The 13,541-nt window shown below is 36.1% G+C and overlaps 4 protein-coding genes and 1 long non-coding RNA gene across 7 annotated transcripts; 2 read left to right on the top strand and 3 right to left on the bottom strand.

Annotated features, from left to right (window-relative positions):
* Nucleotides 1-371: 371 nt before the first annotated feature.
* Nucleotides 372-3,334, bottom strand: LOC110422037 (uncharacterized). Its single transcript, XM_021435800.1, has 2 exons — nt 2,314-3,334; nt 372-836 (listed from the first exon to the last, which is right to left on the bottom strand). Exons 1-2 carry the CDS (start codon nt 2,550-2,552, stop codon nt 779-781), a joined length of 297 nt encoding a protein of 98 aa, XP_021291475.1. The 5' UTR covers nt 2,553-3,334; the 3' UTR covers nt 372-778.
* A 1,815-nt stretch (nt 3,335-5,149) lies between these two features.
* On the top strand, nt 5,150-8,651 carry ARPC2B (actin-related protein C2B). 2 transcript variants are annotated; one of them, XM_021435056.1, is made up of 10 exons: nt 5,150-5,307; nt 5,608-5,674; nt 6,095-6,302; nt 6,592-6,758; nt 6,938-7,015; nt 7,121-7,253; nt 7,568-7,659; nt 7,811-7,867; nt 8,085-8,136; nt 8,288-8,651. In XM_021435056.1, the coding sequence occupies exons 1-10, from the start codon at nt 5,249-5,251 to the stop codon at nt 8,479-8,481; spliced, it is 1,107 nt and encodes a 368-aa protein (XP_021290731.1). In that variant the 5' UTR covers nt 5,150-5,248; the 3' UTR covers nt 8,482-8,651. The 2 variants fall into 2 exon arrangements, with proteins under 2 accessions (XP_021290731.1, XP_021290730.1); XM_021435055.1 differs by having other exon boundaries at nt 6,938-7,253.
* LOC110421454 (uncharacterized) lies at nt 5,339-6,588 on the bottom strand. Of its 2 annotated transcripts, none has more exons than XR_002445643.2 (3): nt 6,396-6,588; nt 6,125-6,239; nt 5,339-5,786 (listed from the first exon to the last, which is right to left on the bottom strand). It is a non-coding gene; the product is annotated as an uncharacterized LOC110421454 (long non-coding RNA). The 2 variants fall into 2 exon arrangements; XR_002445644.2 differs by having other exon boundaries at nt 6,121-6,239.
* A 272-nt stretch (nt 8,652-8,923) lies between the features above and the next one.
* Nucleotides 8,924-10,180, bottom strand: LOC110421504 (uncharacterized). The gene has a single exon (XM_021435103.2). It carries the CDS (start codon nt 10,025-10,027, stop codon nt 9,161-9,163), a length of 867 nt encoding a protein of 288 aa, XP_021290778.1. The 5' UTR covers nt 10,028-10,180; the 3' UTR covers nt 8,924-9,160.
* A 1,507-nt stretch (nt 10,181-11,687) lies between these two features.
* On the top strand, nt 11,688-12,692 carry PGR5 (proton gradient regulation 5). The gene is made up of 2 exons (XM_021435773.2): nt 11,688-12,171; nt 12,426-12,692. Exons 1-2 carry the CDS (start codon nt 11,713-11,715, stop codon nt 12,528-12,530), a joined length of 564 nt encoding a protein of 187 aa, XP_021291448.1. The 5' UTR covers nt 11,688-11,712; the 3' UTR covers nt 12,531-12,692.
* The last annotated feature ends 849 nt before the right edge of the window (nt 12,693-13,541 follow it).

The following is a 13,541-nucleotide window of genomic DNA, read 5'->3' on the forward strand; positions in this document are numbered from 1 at the left end:
TGTTGTTCTAAATAAAGCACCCAATTGACTTCAATCAGAAGTATTCTTCAGTGATTCTCTCACAACATAAGAATATGGTGGTATCAGTTCAAATTCGGTGCTCAAATTTATGAAACCTGAATTACAACATATCCTGGGTTCATTTGCAGTTCTCATGATAAGTTACGAGTCATACTCGACCAAACTGTTCTCAGCATACCAAAACCGCATTGCTCCATGTCATGAATGGAACTCATAATTTATCAGCATGGTTGTTGTTGACATAATTTTCTTCTGCATCAGCATGACAACTGGCTACCAAGAATGCCGTGATGGAGATTTTTAACATTCAGAAGAAAGTAACAAAGGGAAAATAAGATGCAAAAGGGATATAAGTATTGGCTGTTCGATTTTATGTGATTTGAAGCTCTTAAATGTTGTTCAACTGGAAAATATTACAGGGAAAAGCAAAAAAGAAAGGAAAAAAAAGGATCATAATGACTGATGAATACACATCATGGAAGAAAGACAACCATCATAACTGTCTGCTTTCATTTCCGAGATAAGGTCCATGCAATTCTCATCTGTTCATAGCGAAACACATGGCCAACCGCCTTAGTAATGGTAAAGAACTCAAATATACAAGAGACTGCCTTGCTCAGCCTCTGGACCTTTGATCTATCCTTCCAATAGTAAGTTGAAACGAGGGCCATCTAGTAGCAAACTTATCAAAATCAAGGTTGAAGTTGAAGCCCAAAATGGTTTATCCAGTAATTCCCGATGGTGTCCTGTGTTATATCTACATTATGATACAGATGCAGGAATCTGAATCCTCATCGTCAGAATCGCTCACATCACTGCAGGCACAGTTAGGACATCAGGATGTGACAAACAATGGTGAATCAATGAAATATACAACTACTCAAGTCCAGGTAAATCATATTGCAATGTCAAGTATGATTCTCATGATCAATCCTTTTCTTTTGCAATTTGACCTAATATTGCAAATGTATGAAACCTAATGCTATCTATCTGAGCAAGTACATGTTAAACCAGAAGCACTTATCACTTAGTTTCTAACATATGTTATCATATCGCATATGAAGCAAGAAAAAGTGTTTAAAAGACATCAAGGTACATTGAAGAGTTATGCAAGATTGTGCATATTCAGTCATGCATATCAGTGACTCTTTTGGCATGCAATAAAGTGCTCATTTCTAAGAAGATGCAAATGCTATTATTTTTATTAATCACAGAAACCAAAAAACTAAATTACATATATATGGAATGGACACATAGTATACAGTACAATTTCATACACCAAGACCACTCAATTCATGTTATGAGAGGATGGTCCTTTGTACTTAAAGCAAAGTTCCTGATATTTTAGATCAAAACACCAGTAACAGAAAATTAAGCTAGTCAGTACTTAGATGCATTCTCTAATCAATGGCTAGTACGATACTACATACTTGGAATGCATTACAAGGCTTAGATCAGGTGATAAGAGAAATTGAACATAAAAACACGATACCCCTGGAGTTCACCAAGTTATAGTTTCAGATATTGTCCATAGCTTGTGTCAACAAATCTTTTGAAGAAATGCTCAAAGAAATCCTAATGCTTCAAGAAAGTAATTAAAGGACATGCTGCAATAAAAGCCAAATGGCACAATAAGTGAAAATTTTTTCCTAATATATTTGTGAGGTCAATATTGCAAGGATCAACTACAATTGAGTCCTCGGTTCAGATCATTGTTGGAATAGGAAACAACAGAAAATTTGACACGATCAATACAGCAAATATCCCCTAAAGCAAACCCTCATAGTCATTTGCATGCGAAAGAAATGTTGCTTTAAGTCAATTCATCTCTGCAGTCATAGATCTAGAGAACACAAAACCAGAATGGCATTACGTTGCCCTTCAAGTGAAAAGCTTGTACGCTACATAAACTTTGCGCTTCTGTACTCAATTGTTCTATTCTTAGAATCATCATTTAGCTAAATTTATAACACCTCATAAATGCATGACATTACAACATGTTTGATGAGAAACTCAAAAGACAATAGAAAACAAGAATTAATAGATACAAACAAATATATGACAAAAAACTACTTTTACCCAAAGATGGATTCTGGTGTAAACACATTAGTTGCATATTTAAAATCATAAAGTAGCTACGCTCATAACTTTATCAATGCAGCATCCGCAATAAATTCAGACAAAATGTTCACTAGTGACGAAATCAGCTAAATGACATAACGCACAAACCAAGCCAAAACAGCCAAAAGTACTGCATTCAGTTAGCGGATAAAACTCCAGAAAACCAATTACCTTGGTTCAAATTCCAGAACCTCCACAAGTTTATTCCCATTTTTATCATTCCATTGGACTTTCCGCCGCGTCTTTTCAGGTTTTCTTGACATCCCACCTTTCTTAGGTGGCAACAAAGAATTTGACTCACTGTACTCTTCTCCATCAGCATGATCTTCAAGTTTTGGAGAACCTATGGCACCTAAAATCTTATTGTTATATCCATTAACATCCTTAGCATCATTATGGACCGTATCCATCGACGACAATTACACCTCCCCTCACAACACAATTCTACTCAAAATCTTAAATCTATAACTCAATAAACTTAGAACAAAACAGCCTTAAGATTTGATTCTTGGAATAAAAAAGGTTGATTTTTTACCACAAATCATAAACCCCATTAGGCCAACTAGGTGAAAAAATCAAGACTTTCATAACCTTTACCTCTCAAAGTTCATAGAGAAGTTAGAAAAACCTTTGAAACAGATTGGGAGATCTCTCTGTTCTATTGCGATTTTCCAAAAACTCCCAAATACCCAGAAAGCGAAAACTGATGAATCAACAAAACCCAATCCCAAAATTCAAAATTTCTCTCTGGGCCTGAATGGGTAGAAAGTGGAATCCTTCATCTGCTAAATCCCATCCAGAAAGTCAACACCTTTGTCTTTGACAAAATGAAGAAAACCAATAAAAAATGCGGTTCAATTTTCAAGAAGAAGACTAGAAAACCATCAAACTTGAGAATTCAAATCAGGTTAAGACACAAAGGAGCAAGAGTTCATTTCCCAGGTGAGTGATCGGAAATCAGCTAAACCACTGTTTAAACAAACAAAAAAAAAAGCTTTTGACCAGAAACTAAATATAGAGATGAAGAAACAAAACTCAAACAATTCATAAATTTGATATATAAATATACAAACTTTTAAAAAAAATGAGAAACTCAAACAATTTAAAGTTTTTAAAAACCCCCCACAACTTGAGGGATTTAAAATGGCCGAAAACGAAAAGAGTACTATTATTTGGCAAACATCGAAGAGCGTTCCGGGTTCTATTTTTCTTTTTTTGTTTTAATCATTCGATCAACGGCTAGGATTTTAATTTATGTGGGTGGGGTCCATGATAACAGGATACTGATGCACGGTCGTTAATGTCGTTATCGTTCTTTGGGGAGCATGCGAGTTAACTTACGTAACCCATTTTTGTTGGGTGAGGTGTCAACGTTTGAGGACAGTGTGATGGAACTTTGGTCACACTGTTGGGGATGTTCATTGATTCGTAGCATTTTATTTTATTTTTATGAAATAAAAAAATTTAAAAAAAAAGAGCCCAAACTTTAGGAGTATTTGTCTTTATTTTATGCCATTTAACACGTTGTATAATTCTTTCCTATTTGTCTTTACATGTTCATTAATGTTAAATTATATTTTTTTCCCAGAAAATGATGTCCTATCTAATTAAAATTTTAAATTTAAAAATTATTAATTTTAATTTATTTATATCTCGATTGTCTACAAGAGAAACGTTTTTTTTTTCTTTTTATAGTTAGAAAGTGTATTTGATTGGAGAGATGGATGATGGATGTTGGGTTGGTGATATACAAAGTAAGGTAAGAAGCATTACTTTAATATTTCTTACATGTTAAAGCTATTTTAATCTATAAAATAAAAATAATTGAATTTGTTAAACTGTTAAAAGCTATAATGATTAGAGGTATCTAAGTATTTTCCTCAAGTTGGTATGATAGTTTGCGCCCACAATCTTTCATAATTTATATATTATTAGTGGATATTCTTCAATAGTTTAAAAAATTATAATTAATTGATTTGATTTTTATTATTCGAGATAAATTAATAGAAAAAACATCTTTTGTAAAACCCATTTATGACTTTTTTTAATAATGATCCATTTTTATTAAATTTGCTAGATTTTTAAGAATCGACCAAAAAGGCATTTGTATTTCTTAAAATACTTATTACATATTTATATAAGATTATAAGTTGGTAAAAGGACAAGGCAACTATAATTGTGTGGTTTGACAATGAAAAGCAGAAGGGGTTCGTGTACTGTTCTTCTTTATACAAAATGATTTGCCAGTTTTACCAACTTTTGGTAATAAAAATAGGGAAAAAATTGGCCTATTGCTGAATAACTTGGGAGGAGGAAAATAACAAGAAGGCAAAAGTGACAATTCTTATCAAACCAAGATTTTGCTGAAAATTATGGCATAACTTAGTATATGGAAATGTCAAATAATTTATGAGGATTTATACAAGTTGTTATTAGTAGTAGACTTAAATTGTTATATATGTCTTAATATGAAAGTTTTAATACTATTTGTAACAATTCAAATCCAATCGCTAGCTCAAGAGCTTTTTGAGCTTAAACTACGTAGTCTTCAAAAACTTAAGCTTAAATTTAAATTGCTAATAATAGTAGATTTAGATTGTTATATAAGTTTTAACAATCACATTTATATCAGATGTGAGATGTTGGGTATGACAAGATTTGAAGTGAAATTCTACCTTCACTTGATAAGTTTATCAATGGAATTAGGAAGTTAGTTACTTCCATCATGCAAGAATCATATGATTGCAAAGAAGATCATGAAGAAAGGCATGCATTTGCCTTTCATAATGGAAACTCAGAAACGAAATTTACAGAAAAGGAAGATGTTGACAAGCGATCAATTTGGCTTACTCCACAAATAAGTTAATTATAAAGCAAAGATAGAGAGAGAGAGAGAGAGACAGAGTGGGTGATTGCTTCAGAGGTTGCTAATTATGATTGCAACCATTGAACTTGCATTTCACTCAACGAAATCATTCTGTTGAAAAACATTATTTTATGGCTGCACTATGGCTTTGCTGCCAGTGTTCAGGCTTTGCTTATTGGGGGTGTTGGTGTTGAGCACACGGTCCAGGGAGAAGAACTGGGTATCTTTCTTTTTTCCAGAATGGCAAGCTTTGAGAGAGCATCACCAGCTCTGAAGGAGATACTGCTCAGAATTTACAGGTAAGTATGGTTTACGGATGGAATAACAATATCACTTAGAGGCCATTTACCTTTTCTTATTAGACAAAGGAGAAAAAAACACATGCACAGCCGATAGGTAAACCCTTTGTCTTAACCCTCTGCGAAGAGATTATAATCCTTAGGTCAAGTCTCAATTACAAACACTTGGTAGTTTTCCTCACTAAACAACTCTCAACTGACTTCGATGGACAACAAGATGCATTCTAGAGGTAGTTATCAAATTTGAATTCTTGCTGACCAAAACCACTCTAACAATCAATGTTATTCCTTTCATGACAGTGCAGAAAAGCCTATAGAGGTCGATCATCAGTTGTATGAATTTGGCTCTGTTGAATACCACATTAAGGTAACTTTCCAAACAGCTCTGATCCTTCTATTCGATCAATATTTATTTCGACTGGCTTAGCCATTGTTGGTGTCCTTTCTTCAAAGGCACCAGGCAATTGTTGCTCCAAAACCTATATGATGCAGAAATGTTGAGCATAACAGAAACTTAGAAGTAAAGTCAGAAACAGAAGTTATACAGCACAATTTCAGTACGCAGGAACTAGAAAATAGTAGGCAAAGCATCAGATATATAATGAAGCATAATTACATCGAAACAATTTGGAATAGCATGTGCCCCTGGATGTCTGTCAGTTTATATCCATGCCTAATTGCCTATGCATATATGGATAGGTCTCTTTCAATGTTTAATGCACATACACATATGACAGAATTGAAGTCATTTTCGATGTATACTGAACCTAAATAAATGATAACACAGTCTTCAGCATCTGATCCACAATTTACCTACTTGTCAATATCAACTCCACTACTGACCCAAGAAGTGTTGCTTTCATATGGGCTATCACCGTATACCATGCAAATGGTAAGGGAAATCTCTGCTGATGTTCTGGAGATCGTAGAACCTGCAAAAGAAGGATACCAACTTACTCTACGACTTGATTTTTCTAGGATTCCACGTGGCATAGGTATGTTCTCCCTGCCAACTTTTTACTGAAACATTTATCTCCTAGTATGAATTATTCTGTTTCAAAGAAAGTAGCAGAGGCCAGAATACTCACCCCAACACCCCACCTTTGTGTTGTCTGTTCATAAGTTCCTTGGTCCTGTCAAAAAGTAGAGACATAGGGATCAATGTCCAAAAAGGTAAAGAAAGCTTGGGAATTAGCTATTTATTAAGCATCAAACTCAGTAAGAGATAAGTATAAGCCTATGCTTATTAAGACTATGGCTTTAGAGATGCATTATTTTGTCCAGACTCTATGAAGGTAATTACAGAAGTTTCCTCTGTCCAAGCCGTTATACTAAGCTCTCAGTTGAAAGAAATGCTGCAGAATGTGAATTCCTGGGATACATCTCAAGGGATGTACAAACCGATCAAACTTGTTTATCACCCAAGAGAACCTTTCTACGTCATCAGACAGGTAATTTCCATTCTCAAAGTCATTAACATCTACCAAACAGGTTACATATCTTAATTCTTTGGATCTTAAACGCCAGATACCCATGTCCATGTTGAAGCATGGAAGTCATATATTCATAAATCATGATATTTCCAGTTTGACTCCAGCTTTTTCTAAATGAATGATAACATGTTTGGCAGCCTCAAAAAATAATAGCAGTATTCCCCATGCGCTTCAAAGAATATTCAGATGTGATCATCGCAACATCCTTCTTTCAGGTTTCTGGTGGAGAATACAAACTTTCTGTGATTTCTAACATAAAATTGAACTCTTATTGTTGTAGCTGCAACAAAAGGGATTCTGCTTATTACTTATTTGGACAGGAACTCATGGATGTGGGAAGTTCAGAAAAATGGGCTAAAGTACCTCCTTGCAGCTGGTCACCAATTCCTCCTCCAGAACTTAGAGGGGAACCTTTCGAAGAATTGAGCACTAATGGAGGATTTGTCTCTTTTGGTACATCATATTGTCCAAATCTTAAACATGATACCACGAATAGAGTAACTGTAAATCACATTTTAATCATCTAGCAAATACTGTTACAGAAAGAACTCAGCTGCATGATGAAACTCTTGTTTCAATACCCAAAACAAATATATTCAAAATGTAGATATTAACCTTTAATAGTTAAACATTGGTACATTCAGCAAGGCTTAATGAAAACCATGAAATCCAGGCAGAGGATGCTCTTCAAAAGATTCATGACAGTTTATGTTAGACCGATTCTCTAGCCGAAGACATATTCAAATGATTGTTTTTTTTTTTTACAGAGATATCATCACGCCACATTGAAGGTAAAAGACTGGACAAGACTGTCTGGAGTCTATTAAATTTCTATGCCTATGTGAAACATCATGTAAAGGTAGTATTTCTATCTTGCTTTCAGCTTTATGGAAACCCCCTCCATCTCCCCTTTTCTATCTTATTTCCACTGGCAAAGTTTTCCATTTTACATATTTGGAATTGTAAGAATTGGAGCTTTGATGTCCTCTTCTGGCAATACTGTTCAACAGTGCACCAGAGGTTTCATACAAAGAAGGATGAGAAAGCGGTTGGAAAGTTTGGTTGAGGTACTGAGCTGAAACCTTGCATCCAATGCATAATCAGGGTCTGCAGTCTATCACTATTTACAACAAAAAAAGAAGAAAAACATTTCTGTTCTTCGTTCTCACATCAAATGTATTGCCATACTGATTTAATGAGTCAATTACTTCAAAAAGAAACAAAATCAAGTTAAATCACTTGCATACCTCAACATGGAATAACCAGTAATGCTCTTTACCACAGGTCCTGCAAAATTCAAGCTTAGAAGAAGATGGACATATTAAAAAGGTTAAAGGTATGAATTCAGCAATCAGCACCTAGCTAAGCATAACTGATGAATTTAGTCCAAGCCATGTGGGGACAACATATGAGGAAACTCAACAAAATAAAATATTTTTGAAATGACATTTTTCTCATTATAATTGTTTGCCTTCAAGCAAATGCAGGATGGCGATACATGAAAAAACTGGTCACATTATCATCAAAATCTAAAATTCTCAAACGAAGATGTGGTGATTTCACAAGGAAGATCAAGAGAATCCGTTTCCGGATTAAAATCCATGGATTTGGGCGCTTTCGTAGGAGATGGTTGACAATGCCAAAGTTCTCTTCTCCAATAGGATATACTAAACTAGAATAACTTTCTTTCTGTATTTATCCATTTCCCTGTTCATCATAGTTAGGACAGTGCAACCAGTGACATAAATAGACTTCCATTATCCTTTTGATTGTAACAAGCACCTTGGGTCTTCACAAATCTAACATTGATACAAGAGGTGAAAGAAAGAAGAGTTCTACTGTTAATAGTCACCCAACAATCAGCTCATATACAGAAGTTCTGCTACTGCAATAATCTAATAATACTGCAACACGCACCAAAGCATGCACACCTGACACTCACACTCACTTTTAAACTTGATCAAGATCACAAGGATAGTTGCTCAGGTCATGGCCCAGCCAACAATTGAAACAAACTCCGATTTTCTAGTTCTTAACTTTCTTACAAAACTTGCATAAACACAGCCCCTGATTACAACATACATGCTCGGTTCCACATTATTTATAGAAACAGTGCTCAGTGCTAATCAGAAATTTTAACTACAAATAACAATATCCATCAACCAAACGAAAGGCACTCCACAAGTAAAAGAAATTATAAAAGATTAACAGGTAAGAAAATGTATGTATATAACCAAAAAAGATAATACTAAATCAATGCCTACATAGAGAAAAGTAATCAGTAATCCATCTCAAACCAAAAAGAAAAAAAAAATTGCTTCTAGACTAATTGAGACAGAAAAGGAAAAAGAAAATACACATCATTCCATCTCATGTTCATGACTCGGGCGCATCAATATACTCTCTGATTCAAGCTCAGCCAGCAATGGACCACTTGCCTCCCCAAACCTCAGATTCCTAAAACTTGACAAAAGTCCGAAAACTACAAAACCAGCAATGACAACCCCAATTGCATGAACAACAAACAACAGATTCACCAACGCCACACCCCTCATACCATCCTCTTCAAGCTCACAATGAACATCGGCATTTGAACTAGCAGGCAAAAGCACCATTTTATTACACCCTTTTAAAACAAATGCATCAGTATACAAACATAAACCAGCTTGCAACAACCAAGTCCCTTTAAAAACCAATCCAGTGGACAACAAAAATTCGGCGAAGAAGGCGGTTGGTTTAATGGACAAAACCAGGCAAGAACCAGCACAAACAAGGGTCAATTGAGCCAGCAGTTCATAAACAACACTCCCGAGACCCGTGATCCCAACCCCAATAACAGAATACTCAACAAGAAAGGCTATGGCAGCGTAGATATAGATGAAACTCTCATTGAAAAGAAAATGGTCAAGATTTTCATAAAGAACAAAGAAAATGGTAAGTACCCAGAAGAGACAAAGGGATGCAAAATGTTGGAAAAAGGAGAAACGGTAAGTGGGGTGGCCTGAAATGGAGAGAAAAAAGAAAATTTGACAGAAAGAAGCGATGGGGAGTGCAATTGAGAGGATGTAAAGATCCAAGTTTTTCCATTTGGGATTGGAGAAGTACCATGGTTTTGATTTGAATAAAGATGGGTTTTTGAGGTAGAGAGAGGAGGAACAAAGGAGGCGTCGGATCCCTATAGGGACAAAGAAGAGACATGCTGACAAATGGGTTGCTAAAGAAGCCATTTTTACGGTGTGGGTTCCTTTCTGTCCGTGTATCTTTTGATCTCTCTGTTTGTTGGTGTCTCCGTTTTTTGGTCTTCGATGGTGTGGAAAGCAAGGAGAAGCAAGCACCTAATGTGCAAAGCGCATGAACTCAATTTCTTTGGCCCCATCGTGATGGCCGACTTTTTCAGTGCTTTAAAAAAACCTCACTTTATTTCTTTTACTACAATTGTACCATATAAAAACATTGAAACAGGTGTCATTATTGGTCACTGGATATGTCATTTTATTCATTTCTATATATTTTCTCTTTCTTTTCTTGTTGTAAGGAACAGATGTCACTATGAACTGGGTTGTCTTCCCCGCTTTCCCCTTCTTTTCTTGTTCGGAGATCTTCTGCTGGAGTCCTTTCCTTGAACCAACTGCAAATATGACATTGGGTATTTTGCCTCAAAACACATTGGATTAATGCTTTCTACAATTATATTCATTAAGTTGCACTACTTAAATCCCAAGTCTCAACCGTTCATAACATGGAAATTTTCACATAAGCCTTGTATGGAAGCCAGATGAACTTTCACATCAAATTTTATAGCTCTGTAATGTTCTAACACAAATTTTTCCTTTTTCCTTTTTGAATTTGCTCTCATTGTAAAAATAAATATTTAATTCTTTGCAGCCTGGGCCAGGCTGGTAGGATGGTTCCATTTTGGAATCCGACCAGGTAGGTAGCAGCATAAATCACTGCGTTAACCAGTGAAAGTCAATTGTTATTAACACAAAAGATTTATGTTTGAGTCTAGATCAAGGACAATAACATGCTTTCTTACATGCATACTAGTATGCTCTTGATCAAAACCATGGTACAATCGGGGCAATGAAGTTAAAAACCAGGAAGGAATGCTAAAACTCAGGGCGCCAGCCATGAAGAGTAGAAGCCAATTTTTGCCGCTGAAGAGCAGCTCTCCCTTCTGTCGCATGAATTTGCGAGTGTTGATGATTCTGCTATAGGGTATCCATTGTGCCTAGCATGAACGGATTTCTAAGTAAACCTTGCAGAAACCAACTCGTGCCTTCAACTTGCGCAGATCATTTTGCCCTGAAGTAGATGTAGGTCAATCTAACAGACAGGCATCCTATTGGTCCATTCCGAATTCGTTTTTGCTTCTAATTTTCTCTTGTTAAGACAAAATAGCAGTATAAACATACACATGGTGAACAGAAAAAGTGCATTAGGCTTTTGCTATAATGATTCAGAACATTCCAATGACTTTGAAAGTTCTTTTTCCTCATTCCATGCTCATTCCTTGCTGACCATTCTGGTTGTTAACCTTCCAAAAGGGCATGTTGTTCACATGCACAGGTGGTAGCACCCAAGAAGCTGGGACTTAGAATGCAGGCTAGAATATCTTGAATCAAGCACTTTCTTTCCAATTAGTTCTTGCCTCATGGGGTCAAAAACCAAACAAAGTCCTGGGATTTTATTTCCACCGCAAAATATAATTCGGGATAGATTCTGAATTCGACGGTCAGGATTGTCCTATGAATGATCTAAAAGACCCCATTCTCTAAGGAAACAGCCAGTAGATTTCCAGATTCAGATTTTGCTCTCCTGGAAATTTGGGGACCGTAAGTTGTAAATAGTATGCAATTCATATACGTGTTCCCAAAACTAAAATTCAAGCCATCCGTATGTGTGGCTCCTAATGCTTCAAGGACTTCTCCACTCACCAGGCTCCAATAAAAAACCCAAGGCTCTCGAATTTACACCCAAAAAATATCCCCTCTTCACGTACAAAGAGAGCAAAACCCCATTAAATCTTTACACATCACAAGTTCTAAGCAACTTAGACAAACCAATCTATACTTCCATAGCAGCTAGGGGAATGGCTACTTCGATTTCGGCAACTGGGTTTAAGGGAGGTTTAGGAACTTCCTTCTATGGAAGTTGGGGTACTTCAATAGTTGGTGAAGACTATGCCATGCTGGCCAAGTCAGTTCCCAACCATGTTCGAGTTGCTAAGCCTGTAAGAGCACAGCCTATGATGAAGAACGTCAATGAAGGAAAAGGTCTGTTTGCTCCTATTGTGGTTGTTACACGCCAAATTATTGGCAAGAAGAGGTTCAATCAGCTCAGAGGAAAAGCAATTGCCTTGCACTCGCAGGTACCATTTACTACTCTTACCTATTTACTTAAGTTTACTCAGTTGAATTACCAAGTCTTTCCTGGATAACAGATGAGAAATACTGAGATTTGAGAACTTGTGGACAAGTTTCCGTGGTTCTCTGCTTATGTTTCAAAATGGAACTTTATAATTTTGCTTAATCCAGACAGTTTTCAGAGCTAGTAACAAACCAGGTTCCCAACAATTCTGATAATGTTATTAAATTCCTCTATATCTCTCAATTGTTTTTTCAGGTAATTACTGAATTCTGCAAATCAATAGGGGCTGATTCTAAACAAAGGCAAGGATTGATTCGTCTGGCCAAGAAGAATGGGGAAAGGCTTGGATTCCTTGCATGATGATGACCACACACGTGTCTTTTGTCTTGACTATTAGACATATTGTTCAAGTTATGGTTCATTCCGAGGGCGTCCAGATGTAAATACATTCATCATCTGGGTTTTCCTTGGGAATCAGAATGTAAACCAGATACCTTCCTTCATATGTATTTTCAATCTCCAGTTTAGTTGTACTATTTAATTTTCAGACCATTGAAATCAAACTCACAAACGACCACCATCAATGAACATAACAACGTAAACGATTTAGATTAGAATCAACCATCTGACGTTTAAGAATTGAAAGCTTTAATTTCTGTTGGAACATATCGGTGGTTACCATCAGGTCCTGTTTTTTTAAATTATAATCATGGAGAGTTAAGGAAGGGAAGTAGGCAGGTAGCAATGTACGAGATGAAAGATGCTTAGGTCTGAACCTGAGACCACCACCTACCACAGTGATAAATATGAGACTAAATCTTCAACTTTTAAGCATGATAAAATTCCCTAATCTGTTTTAGGGAGGTACCAGTAGCAATCAAAAAAGATACCACTGCAAGGCACAGGATTTATTCCAATAACAGATCCTTAGGGCCGCCAGCAAAGTGGAATCCATCACAAGAACTATTTAACAGAAGATTTCAGGAAGATCAACAGAAGCATGAGGCAGGAAATTAAACCCTCAAGTGATATAGTAAAATTTTCAATATGTAGTTAGGATATCAAAAATATCTGAACATAGAACTTGATTGTCGATGGTATTACATTCAAAAAAACTCACATGCAACATATTTCAACTACGTCGTCTCAGCGCACAGAGCACAGAATAGGTATGCAAATTACAGTCTTCTGGCCACATTTGGCAGTAGAAGCAAGCCCCACAAAAAAAATCAGTGAAGAGTTCACACATTGTATCTACCTTTCGCTGATCTTTCCCTCCGAGAGTCATCCTGCAATGTTTTAAGCAGTCAGTTGCACTAAGAGAATATGCACTCAAAATTACAAGTACCATTCAAATTACACTTACATGGA

The sequence above is a fragment of the Theobroma umbraticum genome, unplaced genomic scaffold (assembly GCF_002168275.2).
Source record: "Theobroma umbraticum cultivar Fairchild unplaced genomic scaffold, ASM216827v3 scaffold_130.0, whole genome shotgun sequence".
NCBI classification, from domain to species: Eukaryota; Viridiplantae; Streptophyta; class Magnoliopsida; order Malvales; family Malvaceae; genus Theobroma; species Theobroma umbraticum.

Coding starts and splice junctions, on each gene's coding strand:
- LOC110422037 (XM_021435800.1), bottom strand. CDS start 2,552: ATGGATACGGTCCATAATGATGCTAAGGATGTTAATGGATATAACAAT. Junction 837..2,313: donor GTTCTGGAATTTGAACCAAG/GTAATTGGTTTT, acceptor CTGTGCCTGCAG/TGATGTGAGCGATTCTGACG.
- ARPC2B (XM_021435055.1), top strand. CDS start 5,249: ATGGCAAGCTTTGAGAGAGCATCACCAGCTCTGAAGGAGATACTGCTC. Junction 6,759..6,937: donor CTTTCTACGTCATCAGACAG/GTAATTTCCATT, acceptor CATGTTTGGCAG/CCTCAAAAAATAATAGCAGT. Junction 7,660..7,810: donor ATGTGAAACATCATGTAAAG/GTAGTATTTCTA, acceptor ACTGTTCAACAG/TGCACCAGAGGTTTCATACA.
- LOC110421504 (XM_021435103.2), bottom strand. CDS start 10,027: ATGGCTTCTTTAGCAACCCATTTGTCAGCATGTCTCTTCTTTGTCCCT.
- PGR5 (XM_021435773.2), top strand. CDS start 11,713: ATGCTTCAAGGACTTCTCCACTCACCAGGCTCCAATAAAAAACCCAAG. Junction 12,172..12,425: donor CAATTGCCTTGCACTCGCAG/GTACCATTTACT, acceptor TTGTTTTTTCAG/GTAATTACTGAATTCTGCAA.